General features: G+C 48.1%; 1 protein-coding gene across 5 annotated transcripts in view; it reads left to right on the top strand.

The window, feature by feature from the left end:
- LOC127411821 (KH domain-containing, RNA-binding, signal transduction-associated protein 2-like) overlaps positions 1-18,115 on the top strand; it is a 159,832-nt gene that overhangs the window by 70,764 nt on the left and 70,953 nt on the right. For all 5 annotated transcript variants that reach the window (XR_007892348.1, XR_007892346.1, XR_007892347.1 and 2 more), the window contains exon 3: positions 14,705-14,821. Coding sequence is in view for 2 of the 5 variants with exons in the window: in XM_051647631.1 (XP_051503591.1) it covers positions 14,705-14,821 (117 nt within the window). In the remaining 3 variants the exon portion in view is untranslated. The remainder of the gene's footprint in view (positions 1-14,704; positions 14,822-18,115) is intronic.

The following is an 18,115-nucleotide window of genomic DNA, read 5'->3' as shown; positions in this document are numbered from 1 at the left end:
GTACATTGCTGCATTCATCTTTCCCTCGATCCTGACTAGTCTCCCAGTTCCTGCCGCTGAAAAACTGCCACCACCATGCTTCACTGTAGGGATGGTATTGGCCAGGTGATGAGCGGTGCCTGGTTTCCTCCAGACATGACGCTTGCCATTCAGGCTAAAGAGTTCAATCTTTGTTTCTTATGGTCTGAGAGTCCTTCAGGTGCCTTTTGGCAAACTCCAGGTGGGCTGTCATGTGCCTTTTACTGAGGAGTGGCTTCCGTCTGGCCACTTTACCATACAGGCCTGATTGGTGGAGTGCTGCAGAGATGGTTGTTCCCTGTCTGTCACTCACTCTACGTTGTGTCGATGTAGTGACACTAGGGGTCACTCTTGGGAGCCAGAGACACCTCTGGTCTTCGGTAAAAGGCCAATGAAAATTGGCCAGTGGTATTTGCATGCCACTCCCCTGGACATACGTGTATAAAAGGAGCTGGTATGCAACTACTCATTCAGATTTTTCTCTTCGGAGCTGAACGGTCATGCTCGTTGAGCTGAATCCTACTGCTCATTCACCTCTGCTGGATCTGAAGGTGCATTTCAGCGGCTTCTCCCTCCTCTGCACTGGTGCACTGCAGAGAACACCCCTAGGCGCTTTGGCAGAAAAACAAGAGAGTATATTTTCTGAAAGAGCTTTTTTCTCCTCTAAAAGAGTAAATATTTCTCTAAAAGAGCGGCACACACGGAACGTCTTTTTAAAGACACGTCTTTTTAAAGATGCCTTTCCGATTGTATGTTATTCCTGGTTGTGGTGGTTATCTCTCAACTTCGGATGGTCATAATCGCTGTCTTTCGTGTCTGGGTGCGACCCACACGGAGGCAGCATTTGTGGATGGTTCATGTTCTCATTGCGAGAGCAAGCCGCGACCGCAATGTTGCCATGGTCATGTTCGTAAGAAAGCAAGCCACCCCAGCGGCTCCCCGCCTTGGTCCTTCTACCTAGGCACTAGCACTGGGGGCGATTTGGGGACCCCGATGGGATCGTCTCCGCCGGGTATCCCCCCGCGGACCTCCCATTCCCCAGCACACTCGTCTGCCCCAATCGGGCTTACGGATGAGTTCGCCGGCTCATCTCACGGTGAGTCTGGCTTCTTGTTCGGAGTCCGCGAAGATGATGAGCTCTTGTGCGCAGCATCTGAGAGCGGGCTTGTCCAGTCGGACGCAGAAGCCTCAGCTGGGCTTCCCCCTTCGGAGACGATTGCCCAGTCACAGGCCGATGCAGGAATGATGGACATGCTTTCCCGGGCGGCCGCGAGCGTCGGGATAGAGTGGAACACTCCGCTCACCCCTGAACCCTCGCGGCTTGATGATTGGTTCCTGGGCTTGTGGTGCCGCTCAAAGCAGCCACGCCCCGCTCCAGTGCCATTCTTCCCGGAAGTGCACGAGGAGCTGACGAAATCGTGGGAGGTACCTTTTACTGCCCGGCCCCGATTCCGCAGTTCCCACGCTCTCACTACACTCGATGGCGGGGCGGCCAGGGGCTATATGGCGATTCCTCCGTTGGATAAGGCGCACGCGGTGCACCTATGCACGCAGAGCGCCGCCACCTGGTGCGGACGCCCTAAGCTCCTGTCCAAGCCCTGTAGGCTCACGTCATCCCTGACGGCTAAAGCCTACAGCGCTGCTGGACAAGCCGCCTCTGCCCTGCACGCCATGGCTCTCCTGCAGGTCCACCAAGCCAAGGCATTGAAAGAATTGCACGAGGGTAGTTCCGCCCCAGATTTTGATGCAGGAACTGCGCTCGGCGACCAACCTCGCTCTCCGAGCGACGAAGGTCATGGCGTGGTCTCTTGGGCGGACGATGGCCACACTAGTGGTCCAGGAGCGCCACCTTTGACTCAACCTGGTCAAGATGGGCGAGGTCAACAAGACACGGTCCTTGCTGCCCCCATTTCCCAGGCTGGCCTATTTGGCGACACCGTCGAGGACTTTGCCCAGCAGTTCTCGGCGGTGAAGCAGCAGACGGAGGCAATCTGGCACATCTTGCCCCGGCGCGGATCAAGATCCCACACCCCGTCTGCTCGTCGCCAAAGGCATCCCCCTGCGGTGACTGCACTGGCTCTGCCGCAGCCCGCCCCTTCGGCCCGGCCCCGACGTTGAGCCCACCGCAGGAAGCAGACGCCACCCGTCTCACAGCTGGTGCCTAAGAACCTACGGAGGTCGTCAAAGCGCCCCTAAGACGGGCAACCCAGGGACAAAGGAACCTACTCACTTGGAGCTGGTAAAAAGACCACTTCATCCCCCAGTGGAGGGCTGGGCGGAAAATCTTTTGTTGCCTTTTTGTTTGATTTCTCCGCATGCCCAAATGGCTGCGGTACCCAACAGTTCAGCAAAAGAGCGGCTTCCTTCCTCCCTGGGTCACATACCTGGTGTGTACGGTCGTCACCATGACTACCGTCCACGGGTTTTTCTTGCAGGATTGGCGCTCCAGCGGTGGCCTTTCCGCCCCTGAGCTCCACGGGTTACGAGGACAGGCCTCTTCCTCCCCCATCCCAGGCTGTTCTGGGGGTGGTCACAAGGAACCAGGTAAGTGCTTCGATGTCCCTAGACTCAGCACGACCACGACGTGGTGTGGCACCTCGAGCTCCACTCCGCCGCGAGGCCCCACCTTCCGGTACGTCCGACGACGCTGTCCCCTTGGTCCCCCTTGCGCGGAACTTGGACTCTTGGCTCACGCTTTCCAATCAGTCGCAATGGCTGATCCGGACCGTCCGACTCGGCTACGCGATTCAGTTCACCAGGTGCCCACCCAGGTTCAGCGGTATTCATTTCACCTTGGTCAAGAGCGAAAACGCTGCTACCTTGTATGCGGAGATCGCTACCCTCCTACGGAAGGGCGCGATAGATCCTGTCCCCCCAGCCGAAATGAAGAAAGGGTTTTACAGCCCCTACTTCATCGTACCAAAAAAAGGTGGTGGGTTGCAGCCAATCTTGGACCTGCGAGTACTGAACCGGGTTTACACAGACTCCCATTCAAGATGCTCAAGATTGGTTCGCAGCGGTAGACCTGAAAGATGTGTACTTCCACGTCTCGATCCTTCCTCGACACAGACCCTTCCTGCAGTTTGCATTCCTCAGGAAGTCCTCCCTTTTGGCCTGTCCCTGTCTCCTCGTGTCTTCATGAAGTTCGCAGAGGCTGCCCTTGCCCCTTTAAGGGAGGTGAGCATTCGCATTCTCAACTATCTCGACGACTGGCTAATCCAATCTCACTCTTGAGACATGTTGTGCGCACACAGGGACCTGGTGCTCTCACACCTCAGCCGACTAGGGCTTTGGGTCAACAGGGAAAAGAGCAAGCTCCTCCCGGTTCAGAGCATCTCTTTTCTCGGTTTGGAGTTGGACTCAGTCTCCTTGACGGCACACCTTACGAACGAGCGCGCCCAGCCGGTGCTGGTCTGTTTGAAGGCGTTCAAACAGAAAACAGTGTTTCCACTGAAACTTTTTCAGAGGCTCCTTGGGCATATGGCATCCTCGGCAGTGGCCACCCTGCTCGGGTTGATGCATATGAGGCCGCTTCAGCACTGGCTCCAGACTCGAGTCCCGAGATGGGCATGGCGCCACGGGACACATCGCGTGGTCATCGCGCCGGTCAGTCACCGTCTTTTCAGCCCTTGGACTGACCTCTCATTTCTACGGGCAGGTGTTCCTCTAGAACTGGTCTCCAAGCGCGTCGTGGTCACGACAGACGCCTCCAAAATGGGCTGGGGCGCTGTTTGCAATGGGCATGCATTGCATTGGCACATCAACTGCCTCGAGTTGTTGGCAATTCTGCTTGCACTGCGGAGGTTCCGGCCGTTGACCCAGGGCAAGCACATGTTAGTTCAAACAGACAACATGACAACGGTAGCATATGTCAACCCCCAAGGCGGTCTGCACTCTTGTTGAATGTCACAACTCACCCACCGTCTCCTCCTCTGGAGTCAGCAGCACTTCAAGTCACTGTGAGCCACTCACATCCTGGGCAACTTCAACACTACAGCGGACACGCTGTCATGGCAGGTTACCCTCAGGGGAGAGTGGAGAATCCACCCTCAGGTGGTCCAGATGATTTGGAGTCGATTCGGACGGGAACAGGTGCACCTGTTCGCCTCCCAAGAATCCTCCCACTGCCCGCTCTGGTATGCTCTCACCGAGGCTCCCCTTGGCATAGACGCGCTGGCACACAGCTGGCGCCCTGGCCTACGCAAATATGTGTTTCCCCCAGTGAGCCTGCTTGCCTAGACCCTGTGCAAGGTCAGGGAGGACGAGGAGCAGGTCGTCCTCGTAGCACCCTACTGGCCCACCCAGACGTGGTTCTTGGACCTCACGCTCCTCGCGACATTGAATTTGGGGACCGGGGGAGTGGCATGCAAATACCACTGGCCAATTTTCATTGAACTTTTATCAAAGGCCAGAGGTGTCTCGGGCTCCCAAGAGTGACCCCTAGTGTCACTACATCGACACAACGTTGAGTGAGTGACAGATAGGGAAACTTGGACTTCATGGATTGGTTTATTATTTTTAATAAATTTGCAAAGATTTCAAACAAACTTCTTTCATGTTATCATTATGGGGTATTGTTTGTAGAATTTTGAGGAAAATAATGAATTTAATCCATTTTGGAATAAGGCTGTAACAACAAAATGTGGAAAAAGTGAAGCGTTGTGAAGACTTTCCGGATGCACTGTATATATATATATATATATATATATATATATATATATATATATATATATATATATATATACGGTATACAGTATATACAGTATAGTACATACAAGGAAATTGGTAAATTGCAAAAATAAATGAAAAAAGCATGGTAACACTTATCTAAGTTTTAATATGATCTTCATATACAGTAATAAAAAGAAAATGGCAGGATGACTGTCTCTATACCTATGGGGGTGCGCATTATAGTGTTTTATATTGGTGGAAATTTTTATTCATCATTGTCCTATGAATCCGTTGACCAAAAGGTTTAGTTTAGTGACCATTTCCAAAAATGACACCTTTACACCAGCAAGTGGGGACAAATGAACCTGTTAATTGAGCCACTGAATCAGTCCGACCATAACAATGAAAGTGAACGAGAATGATTTGTTCACTTAAATGGTTAATTCAAACAATTAGTGCACAAATGAATCACTGCTAGTTATTGTACACTGAATGGAAGCCGAAAAGATTGGACAAAACAAACAGTCGGCCTACATAAAATATGGATTTATGTCCACAGTGTTGTATGTTCTCAGAAGCTTGCAAATGATAGTCTAAAAACTGTGAAAGTAAAACACAATCCAAACACCCGACGTTGGTTTACAGCTGGTTTACTCTTTCCACTGTAAAGAGTCAGAGTTGGTAAACAAAAAAACTTACAACAACCAGCCAAACTACAGTGCGAAGCCATGTGTTCTATACTCATTCGCAACAAAAGCAAGTACTGCTCACGTTTATTGACACTGGAGGATGATATATGACTAGCTGTGTATCTCAATCATTATAATGAATATGATAAGCAAAGGTCTATATACAGTGTATTATGTACAGGTATGCATTCAGTGTACATAACCTTTCCTATATAATTTAAATAGTATATCATTGGTGTAAGCTCATATTCCGTTCTTGGGAGCTCATATTAGACGAACAGAGGGGGGCACATGTCCTGTAATGTTGAAAACTCCCGCTCTATATGATAGTAAAATGTGTTTGCCGATTGTGCCAATATGATGCTGATCAAGAGCTTGGTGGTCTGAGTGACTTGAATAGCTTGTTCAAAGATTTTGGCAGAGAAATCAATGGAATGTACATCAGAGAGTGTCTAGCACAGGTGAAGGTCTCTGTCAAAGGGACTCGTGTGTGAAAAGTCATTTGTTCAGCCAAGCACACACTCTATGGGGTCCAAAAATAAGTGAATCTGAATGACAGCACAGTGAATAGCCATCCAACATTGGAAGAATCAACTACTGCAGATGCTGAAAGTCTGGGGATCTAGGGATGAAATCACTAAACAGTTGTACCACTCTTGTGTGCAGTAATAAATGAACCCCGTTTTAACCCACTTAAGAAAATGGTTTATTCCAAGGGTTTTCCAGAGAGCAGCGTTCTGAAATGTCATGTAAACGACAAAGCAGTTTTCCTTACATCCATCCATACATCATATCAACAAGTCAACACAGCAGAAAGAATAAAAAAGTTGACTATCCCTCATGTTCATGTATATGCATACATCATGGGAATGAAGTCTGCGTGTGTAAATAAACAACACTTTCATTGGCAGCAATTCATTCTTAGTGAATTCCCCCTTAGTTTCCATCACAACACATGTGCACTTTCATAGAAGTCACATGTGCTCAAAATAAGCCAATGCAGCTTGACTCTTATGCTTCAGGCTGTCAGGTTTATCACCCCTAACCCATCAGGTGCTGCATAATGTCTATCATTCTGTGGCCTGCTAATGCCAGGGACAGCTTGCATCACTTCAAACCTCATCCAGCACTGAACTGTGCCCCTTAATACAGCCTAAATTGCCCACCGTGGAGCAAGAGAGTGGCTCCAGACATTCATTAGATTAATGAAAACAGGCCACTCCACTGCAGTTGCTCAGTGAGAATCTTCACATTGTAGCTGAGGCAACCATCTGCCGTGAGGCACCCAGCCAGCTGTCATACACATCCTGTTGGAGGGGAGGCAAACAGCACACCTCCAGCTCACCCGTTCAGGGAGATACGGTCATGATGCTTTGGCGCAGTACTGCAGTGTTGCTAAATATACTGGCCTACCCACACCTCACCCTTTCACCTGAAACTGTATTCATTTGCTTTGTGGACCCGGCCAAATTTGTAGACAGTTCTTCTGTGTTCCATTAGCTAGAGTTTCCTACAGCTGCACCTACAGCCTGGCTGGGAAGAGCATGTGTTTAGGAGTTTCCAGCCATGTGCTAGGCAGGGTATGTCAACATGTGTTATAGCCAACTGTTTCATTCTGGCCACATCACATCAGCTAACCTTTGCAAACATTTGAAGGGCAAACTCTGTTTCCTCAGTAATATTTGGCTCACTGGGCTGGAAACTAACAACATATAGTAAACAGCCATACTGCATCTCAAGGCCACCCTGTTTAAAAAATAAAAACAAACAAACATCTAAAACCAGCATATGCTGGTTGGCTAGTTTTAGCTGGTCAGGCTGGTAAATTGGCTGGTTTTAAAGGGTTTTCGGCACTTTTCAGCTGGTCAGTGTGGGAGTCCAGATGGTCTCCAGTCTAAACAAGCTGAGCACCAACTCAGCCAGTCTGGAAGACCAGCTTGAACCAACTAAGACCAGTAAACCATCTTAGGCTGTTTTATAGGGATAGTTCACACAAAAATGAAAATTCTCTCATCGTTTACTCACCCTCATGCCATCTAAGATGTGTTTGACTTTCTTCTGCTGAACACAAACAAAGATTTTTAGAAGAATATTTCAGTCTATCCATACAATGCAAGTGAATAGTGATCAGGCCTTTGAAGCTCCAAAAGGGAGATAAAGTCAGCATAAACATAATCCATAAGACTCCAGTGGATTAATCCATGTCTTCTGAAGTGATCCAGTTGGTTTTGGGTGAGAACAGACCAAAATATAACTCCTTTTCACTGTACATTTTGCCATTTCAGTTTCTAGGCATGATCATTATTTTAAGCTCGATTATACTTCCTAGTGCTTGATGCATGCACAGAGCACTAGATGGTGCTATAACAATTGTAATCAAGCTTGAAATCATGATTGCCAAGGAGACTGCTAAAGATGTCGATTCTCACCCAAGACATTGATTAAACCACTGGAATCTGACGGATTATGTTTATGCTGACTTTGTCTCCTTTTTGGAGCTTTACAGGCCTGATTTCCATTTACTTGAATTTTATGGACCTACAGAGCTGAGATATTCTTTTAAAAATCTTTGTTTGTTTTCAGCAGAAGAAAGAAATGCATACACATCTTAGATGGCATGATGAGTAAATGATGAGCGAATTTTCATTTTTGGGTAAACTAACCCTTTAAGATGTGTTTTTTTATTTTTATTTTTTTATTACATCATTAATAAGTAGTTGTTCAGTTTGGTTCTGTACACACTGCGCAGATCTAATATAAATACGGTTGTCACCAGTGTTGGGTAAGTTACTCTAAAAAGTAATTAATTACTAACGTCTCGGTTACTGTCGTAACCTCCATTCCCTGATGGAGGGAACGAGATGTTGTGCCGATGTAGTGACACTAGGGGTCACTCCTGAGAGCCCCGAACACCTCAGATCTTTGAGAAAAGGCCATTGAGAATTGGCGAGTGGAATTTGCATGCCACTCCCCCGGACATATGGGTATAAAAGGAGCTGGCTCACAAACACTCATTCAGGTTTTGTGCTGAGGAGCTGAGACAGGGTCTCGGCCATTTCAGCGGGTAGTTCAGGGGGGACACAACGTCTCATTCCCTCCATCAGGGAACGGAGGTTACGATAGTAACCGAGACGTTCCCCTTCTGTCACTCACTCGACGTAGTGTCGATGTAGTGACACTAGGGGTCCCTATACGAAACGCCACAACTAGCTGAACCGTGTTACGTGGACTGCCGGTGCAGGTGCAAGCAAGCTGCTGCGTGCGTAGTTGCAGGTGCACCGGTCTGCACGTAGCCTCCCCCAACGCCCCAAAAAACATCGTATAGTTCCCCACATCCCTGGGGGGGAAGAGACCTATCTAGTATGGAAACAGGCTGCACCAGCCGTGGCCTTTTCTCTCTCTGTTTTCTCTCGACAGAGTATTCAGTTATTCGGCTGGGGCCATTTTAATGCTCAATATATGCGGGGAAGGTGTTCTTTTCCTATCCTATTCTTTGAGGGGGGAAAGACCCCGCAGAGACCACATCCTGCCCGGAGGGGAGGTAACATGTGGCAAGCACGTCATGTAGGCTCAGAGCCGCACATGGAAGAGGCGCGGTGGTAGGTCCTGCCTGAAAGGGGAGGAGCTCTACAAACATGGCGACCGGGACAGAGAGGGCTCTGTCGAAGGGAGACACAGGTCTGCCGACAGGGAGACCGTACTGTGGAAAATACATCACAGGGGGTTACCGGAGTAACTGGCACCTGTGGAGCACCTACCTCAGTAAGGGCATATTAGCACACGTACTGGTTCCGACTGTGAATTCCTCGCTGAATTCATGAGCCACAGGGCTAGGGAGGAAGGACATCCAGGGTTCACGGGTTTGTGAACTTGCATGGGAAAAGAAGCGCCTTTGGAGGGGAAAGGCGCTATATGCAAGCGATACACCCAGCCAGCTGTCCGTATTCCCGAACTTACCTGTTCATACCTAACAGAACACGGGACAAAACCGGCTCAACCCGGAGATTGTAAAATCTCACGAAGGTATTGGGTGTGGCCCAGCCGCTGCCCTGCAGATGTCTGCTAGAGAGGTGCCATGGGCCAATGCTCACGAGGATGCCAGACACCTTGTGGAGTGTTCTCGTATTCCCGAAGGGGCGGGCACGGCCTGGGCCTGGGCCTGGTATGCCATAGCAATGGCGTCCACGATCCAGTGAGCAAGCCTCTGTTTGGAGACAGCGTTCCCTTTCCGCTGTCCACCAAAGCAGACAAAGAGCTGCTCAGAGCGTCTAAAGCTCTGCGTGCGATCCAAGTAGATGCACAAAGTACGCACCAGACACAGCAACAACAGGGCTGGGACTACCTTCTCCTGGGGCAGCGCTTGCAGGTTCACCACCTGATCCCTGAAGGGGGTTGTGGGAATCTTGGGCACATAGCCGGTCGGGGTATCAGGATTACGTGAGAGTCACCCGGACCGAACTCCAGGCAGGTATCGCTGACAGAGAACGCTTGCAGGTCCCCGACCCTCTTGATGGAGATGAGCGCAATCAGGAGGGCCGTCTTCAAGGAGAGGGCTTTCAACTCGACTGACTCTAGTGGCTCAAAGGTGGCTCCGCGAATGCTCAGGAGGACCACGGAGAGATCCCATGAGGAGAACAGGCATGGCCTAGGAGGATTCAGCCTCCAGGTGCCTCTCAGGAACCTGATGATCAGGTCGTGCTTCCCTAAGGACTTACCGTCCACTGTATTGTGGTGTGCCACTATGGCGGCCACATACACCTTCAAGGTGGAGGGGGACAGCTGTTCCTCCAGCCTCTCCTGCAGGAAGGAAAGCAATGACCCGACTGCACATCTCTGAGGGTCTTCAGCTCGGCAAGAACACCAATTCGTGAACCGACGCCACTGCAGGGTATAAAGCTGCCTCGTGGAGGGAGTCTGGCCTGAGTGATCATGTCTACCACTGCTGGTGGTAGGCCACTTAGGTCTTCCACGTCCCGTCCAAGGGCCAGACGTGGAGGTTCCAGAGGTCTGGGCACGGGTGCCAGATGGTGCCCCGTCCCTGAGAAAGAATGTCCTTCCTCAGGGGAATTCGCCAGGGAGGGGCTGTTGCGAGGAATGTGAGGTCTGAGAACCAAATCTGGGTGGGCCAATACGGGGCCACGAGGGTGACCTGCTCCTTGTCCTCCCTGACCTTGCACAGGGTCTGTGCGAGTAGGCTCACTGGGGGGAACGCATACTTGTGCAGCCCCCGGGGCCAGCTGTGTGCCAGTGCATCTGGGCTGAGGGGGGCCCCCGTCAGAGAATACCACAGTGGGCAGTGGGAGGTGTCTCGGGAGGCAAATAGGTCTACTTGTGCTTTGCCGAACCAACTCCAAATCAGCCGGACCACCTGGGAGTGGAGTCTCCACTCTCCCCTGAGCGTCACCTGCCATGAAAGTGCATCCCCTGTGGCATTGAGGTTGCTCAGGATGTGAGTGGCCTGCAGCGACCTCGGTCGCCACTGACTCCATAGGAGGAGACGGCGGGCGAGTTACGACATGCGATGTGAGCATAAGCCACCTTGGCAATTTATATACGCTACTGTCACTGTGTTGTCTGTCCGGACCAACACTTGCTTGCCCCAGATCAACGGCAAAAGCCTCTGCAGGGCGATCAATACTGCCAGCAACTCGAGGTAGTTGATGTGCCAACACAGTCGCGGTCCTGTCCAGGAGCCAGCGGCTGCATGCCCATTGCACATGGTGCCCCAGCCTCGCTTGGAGGCATCTGTTGTAACGATGACGCACCTGGACACTTGCTGTAGGGGAGCTCCTGCCCGTGGAAATGCAAGGTCTGTCCAAGGGCTGAACAAGTGGTGGCAGATCGGCATGATGGCCACAAAATGTGTGCCGTGGCGCCATGCCCATCTCGGGACTCGAGTCTGAAGCCAGTGCTGAAGCGGTCTCATATGCTCTTTTCCCAGTTGACCCGAAGCCCTAGCCGGCTGAGGTGCCTGAGCACGAGGTCCCTGTGTGCACATAGCAACTCTCGAGAGTGAGCTAGAATCATCCAGTCATCAAGGTAGTTGAGTATGCGGACACCCACTTCCCTTAATGGGGCAAGAGCTGCCTCTGCGACTTTCGTGAAGACGCGAGGGGACAGGGACAGGCTGAAGGGGAGGACCTTGTACTGATACGCCCGGCCGTCGAAAGCAAACAGTATGAAGAGTCTGTGTCGAAGTAGAACCGAGACGTGAAAGTACGCGTCCTTCAGGTCTACTGCCACGAACCAATCTTGATGCCGGACACATGCTAAAATGTGCTTTGGCGTCAGCATCTTGAATGGGAGTCTGTGCAAGGCCCGGTTCAGAACTCGCAGGTCCAAGATTGGCCGCAACCCACCGCCTTTCTTTGGTAAGATGAAGTAAGTGCTCTAAAACCCTTTCTTCATCTCAGCTGGAGGGACTCCCTTGCGCAGAAGGGTCGCAATCTCCGCACGCAAGGTGGCGGCGTTCTCGCCTCTTGCCGAAGTGAAGCGGACGCTGCTGAACTGGGGCGGGCGCCTGGCGAACTGAATTGCGTAGCCGAGTCAGATGGTCCTGGCCAACCACTGCGACGGGTTGGAAAGCGCTAGCCACGCGTCCAAGCTCCGGGCAAGAGGCACTAAGTGGACGATCGCATTTAACGTACCTGTGGGTGGGGCTTCATGGCGGGAGGGAGCAGTGGATGCCACATCGAGGAGCCCTGCTTCGTCTCGAACTCATGGCTGCACTGAGGGGACCCTCGAAGCACTTACCTTGCTCCATGTACCCGGCGTCGGGGGGGTCGGCAATGGGGGAGGAGGGACTTTTTGACCGTCCTCATAGTCCGTCACAACCACCTGGCCGTGGGTGTGAGTGTGGTGCGACCGGACGCCTAAGTCGCAGGTGCTCAGTGCCCGTTTGCCGTGATAACGCCGGTTGTAAACACTGGCTATGTGACCCAGGGAGTGAGGAAACTGCTCTTCTGAGAATGTGGGTACCTCTCTGAACTCGCCGGGGGCAAACGAGCGTGCTGGGGAATAGGAGGTCCGTGGGGATTTACCCGGCAGAGCCGTACCCATTGAAGCCTCCAAATCAGGGGGCCGGATGAAGGAAAGCCACGACCGCAACGTGTAATGAGTACATGAACCATCCACAAACGCTGCCTCAGTGTGATCGCTGCCCAGACATGTGAGACAGTGCCCGTCGGAAGCGGAGAGATAGTGACCGCATCCAGGAATCACACAAAGACAGAAAGGCATCTTTATAAAGACGCTTCTTAAAAAGACATTCAACGTCAGTGTGTGTGCCCTAATAGAGAAAATATACTCTTTAGCAGAAATATACACTCTTTTCGCGCTGTTGAAGCCCCCAGGGGTGAAATCTGCACTCGTCGTGCAGAAGGAGAGTAAGCCGCTGGAAATGCGCCATATAGCCAAAAGCATACGCTTCTTAAGAGGTAAATGGAACAGCAGTAGTATTCAGCTCGCTGATAGTACAACCGCTCGGCTCCGAAGAAAAAATCTGAATGAGTGTTGTGAGCCAGCTCCGTTTATACTCGTATGTCCGGGGGAGTGGCATGCAAATTCCACTTGCCAATTCTCATTGGCCTTTTCTCAAAAATCTGTGGTGTTCGGGGGGCTCTCAAGAGCGACCCCTAGTGTCACTACATCGACACAACGTCGAGTGAGTTACAGAAGGGGAACTACTAATTACATCTTCTACAGTGTAATAAGATTACTGTACTAATTACTCTGTCTGAAAAGTAATTGCATTACTTATTACTACTTACATTCTAAAACCCTTATCAACCTTGACCAGATGAAAAATACAAGAATAGACATGAAACTGTTCTTTTAATTCTTTCAAATAAATCATATAAAATAAAATAAATTATTCATGAACAGGCCAAAGAAATTAAGGGGGCAGCGTTGAATTAGAAAACATATATTTTAACATTAGACTTTAAATTTCGATTTTAAATTCACTATTGTTTTATATAGAATTGTTCTATAGTCTATACAGTATTTAACGCAATTACATCAGAAGTAACTGTAGTTAAATTACTGAAAAATTATGAGTAATCCCTTACTTATATTTAATTTAATTACTTAGTAATGCATTACACCCTAACTGAACTTTACAGGATATATATATATATATATATATATATATATATATATATATTTTATAAATAAATACTGTATGTGTACATCATGGGATTAAGCATTCAGAAGAGGAGTGACAAATGTTTTTAACTGCAGTGTGAACATAGCCCAAACCTACACAAAGTCAGACTGTACAATTCAGTTCCACAGGGAATTCTTAACCTGTGTTACTCAGTCAGACACAATACAGGGAAGTGTTATCAACATTTAAAATGTTCTTTCTAATTTCTGTTGTGTTGTCCTCAGAAAAGATATAGAAAATATGCCTTTTTAAAATCTAAAGAGAATTTACAGGGGCTGCTGGATAAGCGGATTGTGGTAATATATCAGAGAAATTGATGAACACTGAAGATGAGCAGACAGTGATGTAGTGAATATATTATAAAGCAAATATGACACATCATTTTATACAAGGACACTTTTCTTACAAAGACTGCATTTATTGACTACTTAAGATCTGTTGTCAACATGGGCATTAGAAAATCTTCAGCAGGCTAAATCTGATTGCAATGTGTATACACTGCAAGACTCAGGATCCCTTGAAGGTACAGAATCAGCTTCAGCGAATGATGCACAGATATGAGTAAAACAATAGAGGGAGGGTGAAAAAATGGTGAGAGCTAAGAGTTCTCAATGATGCTCATTTGCTGTGGATTTGAAATGTTAGTTGCTGCTCCAAGGCAGTTGCTGGATAGCTCATCATCTGGGCAGTATACTTGAATCCCCATTGGAAATGAACTCATTATGTTACGCCTCATGCATGCATGGACTTCTGGATCATTTCGAAGATCCCTTTTGGCATTTGGTAGATGTTATAATATCTTTGAAAGCAGTGGAGCCCAACCACTGACCCCAAACATCAATTCGACACATGAGTGACTACAGTACCCTCCAGAAACAGGTGTACACTCTCACATATAAGGGGTTTTTGACCACTTTTGACAAACTTTACAAAAACCTGTGTAAATTATAAAATACGCTGGGTTGAGAACCACCACTGATTTAATGTTGAATCAGACAAAGGATTTTTCATTCTCTAGCTGTAACTGGTTTTGTGCATGATGAGAAAAACAAACGCATTTCGAATGTTTTTTATTGACTGCAAGGTAACTGAGGCAATCGTCTTGGAAGCAAGCAGTGTGAGAGACCAACTGTATTGCCTTTTTTCTCCTCTATTACAGTTTAATTTTGTTGGGAAACTGCTGGGGCCCAGGGGCAATTCCATGAAAAGATTACAAGAGGAAACAGGAGCAAAGATGTCCATCCTTGGCAAGGGTTCAATGAGAGATAAAGGCAAGGTGAGATGACTGACAACATCTCTTTTTTGTTTTCTTGTGCACCGTATAAACGAAATGAATATGTTTCATAAACATGTTGGTAATTAGTGTTTTTTATTTTGCTATGATTTCATTTTAAACAGAAATGCCATAACTTAAACAGCATACTTCTCTGAAAAATCTCAAAATGACTGCTAATGATGAAAAACAAACTCCCCACTTAGATATATTTAACACAAACAGCATTTGAACCTGGAGAGAAATGGGCTTTAAATCATATTTGCTAGATTGATAACACTTAAAAATATATGTTAACATTGGTTATGTTAACATTGGATAACAGAGTAATTAACATGAACTAACAATGACGACTAGTGTACTTTTTTATTTCTACATGTAAATGTCTAATTTTAAAAGTTGAATGTCATGCAATATCACACAAACGAGTGTTGTTGAACTGAATATAAGCTAGGCTGTGATTCAGCTGTAGCACAAGGCTGCAGGCCGTGATATTGCTTGAATACACTGTACAAAGTGGTAACCTGCAATTGTTACCCTAAGGAGCAATTTCTACCTGATCTAACCCTTAAATTTTGTTTTGTTGGTTTAACCTAATGTATTCAGGTTCATTCAGTGATTTCAATATAAATAATTTTTTTTACTTAGATTAAACTAATTTAGATTTTATCACATGAATGATTGTTGATTGTTAGTTCATTATACTGTACCTAATGCATTATTCAATGTAATGTATAGAATGTAAAGTGTTATTATTGTGTCTACTGAAAGAGTACAATAGCTTGCACATGCTGTGCACACTGCATTTATTCCAGAGCACAGTCATTTATTCCCTGACCCCCAGTCCCTTAAACCTTTCATTTGTGTGAGTCTAACACACCATCAGCAGCGGCTGACAGAGCAAAGTGTGAGATGATGCTGGGACTGAAGATCATTGCCTGCAGTATACAGGGTTGGGAAGGTTACTTTTGAAATGTATTCCACTACAGATTACAGAATACTGTTACAGAATACAGAATACTACAAAATTGGACTCAAGATGGCACCAAGTATGGCTGCTGCATTGCGAGCTCCGACACAACATTGTAGTGTTTTTTTGTTTTGTTTACAATTCTTATGTTTTATGTATTGGATGTTGTCTGCCTTATTGTCAACGACAGACAAACACTTTTGGACATTGGTTCAGCAATTACACACCGTAAACCAGACTTCAAATTCCTCAATGCCGACCCGCTGTTTACAAACACACCAGCGGAGCCCTTTGTCTGGGCTGCCCAGCCACGGAAATGCAGGAGGAAAAGGGGAAATAGAACCGGCGTTCTCATCAGAGTAAGACGTCACGCAAATCGACCCCCGCTACCCAGTATTCTACTGGCAAATTTTCAGTCTCTGGATAACAAGCTCTGTGAGCTGAAAGCGCGGATCTCTTTCCAATGAGAGACGAGGGACTGCTGCATTATCTGCCTAACAGAAACTTGGATGTCTGCTGAGATTCCAGATTCAGCCATTGAACCCACGGGGTTCTCCGTGCGCCGAGCGGACAGAGTGAAAGACCTCTTAGGTAAAAGCAGAGTGTATGTTTTATGATCAACAAATCCTGGTGTGATCAGAGGAACATACATTCTATCAAGTCTTTCTGCTCTCCTGATCTGGAATTTCCCATGCTTCTGTGTCAACAATTCTGGTTACCGAGGGAATTCACAGCAGTCATTATCACTGCTGTGTACATCCCATCACAAGCCGACACAGACCGGGCACTCAAGGAACTGTACGGGATTACAAGCAAGCAGGAAACCGCGCACCCTGAGGCCATGTTCATTGTGACCGGGGACTTTAATAATGCCAGTTTCAAATCAGTCGCACCAAAATACCACCAACATATTAGTTTTAACACACGAGGGGACCGGGTTTTGGACTATTGCTACTCTCCCTTCCGGGACGGCTACAAATCCCTCCCCCGCCCACCATTTGGCAAATCGGACCACTCTTCCATTCTGCTTCTGCCCGCTTACAGATCGGACCAATCAAACGCTACGCTACAAGACTGTTTTGAACACGCGGACTGGGAGATGTTCCGGTCCGCCTCTGATGATGACATCGAGCTTTATGCTGATAGTGTAATGTGTTTCATCAGAAAGTGCGTAGAGGACGTCTTTCCGACCAGAACAATATGGATCTATCCGAACCAGAAACCTTGGATTAATAGCGATGTTCGCACGGCACTTGATGCGTGGACCTCCGCTTTTAATTCCGGGAATGTGGAGGAGCATAAACAAGCCAGATATGCCCTCTGAAATCAGATCAGCAAAACGTCAGTACAGGAACAAGATTGAAGGACAGTTTAACACCACCAACTCTAGAAGCATGTGGCAGGGAATTAACATCATCACGGACTTTAAAGGGAATAAAAACACCGCCGTGAACACCGCTGCCTCTCTCCCGGATGAGCTAAATAATTTTTATGCTCATTTTGAGGGAAATAACACCGCCTTCGCAGAGAGAGCTCTCGCGGCTGAAGCTACAGAGGTTAGTTCACTCTCCGTCTCTGTAGTGGTCCAGATGGCATTCCAGGCCGCATCATCAGATCGTGTGCGAACCAACTGGCTGGTATTTTTATGGACATTTTCAACCTTTCTCTCTCTTTGTCTGTAGTCCCCACATGCTTTAAAACGTCCACATTGTGCCTGTTCCAAAACAATCCAAAATAACTTGCTTAAATGACTGGCGTCCTGTTGCTCTGACCCCTATCATCAGCAAATGCTTTGAGAGACTAATCAGAGATTACATCTGCTCTGTGCTGCCTCCCTCACTAGACCCATTGCAGTTTGCTTACCGCAATAACCGCTACACTGATGATGGCATTGCATCTACAATACACACTGCTCTCTCCCACCTGGAAAAAAAGAACACTTATGTGAGAAAGCTGTTTGTAGACTACAGCTCAGCATTCAACACCATAGTGCCCTCCAAGCTTGATGAGAAACTCTGGGCTCTGGGCTTAAACAGCTCGCTGTGCAGCTGGATCCTGGACTTCCTGTCAAGCAGACACCAGGTGGTTAGAATAGGCAGCAACATCTCCTCATCACTGACCCTCAACACTGGAGCTCCGCAGGGCTGTGCTCTCAGCCCACTCCTGTATTCCCTGTACACACATGACTGTATGGCAACACACAGCTCCAATGCCATCATTAAGTTTGCTGATGATACGACGGTGGTAGGTATGATCACTGACAATGATGAAACAGCCTACAGAGAGGAGGTGCACACTCTGACACACTGGTGTCAGGAGCACAACCT

This window comes from Myxocyprinus asiaticus, chromosome 21, assembly GCF_019703515.2.
Source record: "Myxocyprinus asiaticus isolate MX2 ecotype Aquarium Trade chromosome 21, UBuf_Myxa_2, whole genome shotgun sequence".
Taxonomy (NCBI): domain Eukaryota; kingdom Metazoa; phylum Chordata; class Actinopteri; order Cypriniformes; family Catostomidae; genus Myxocyprinus; species Myxocyprinus asiaticus.
The sequence above is the reverse complement of the archived record's forward strand: the minus strand, read 5'-3'. Positions and strand labels throughout refer to the sequence as shown.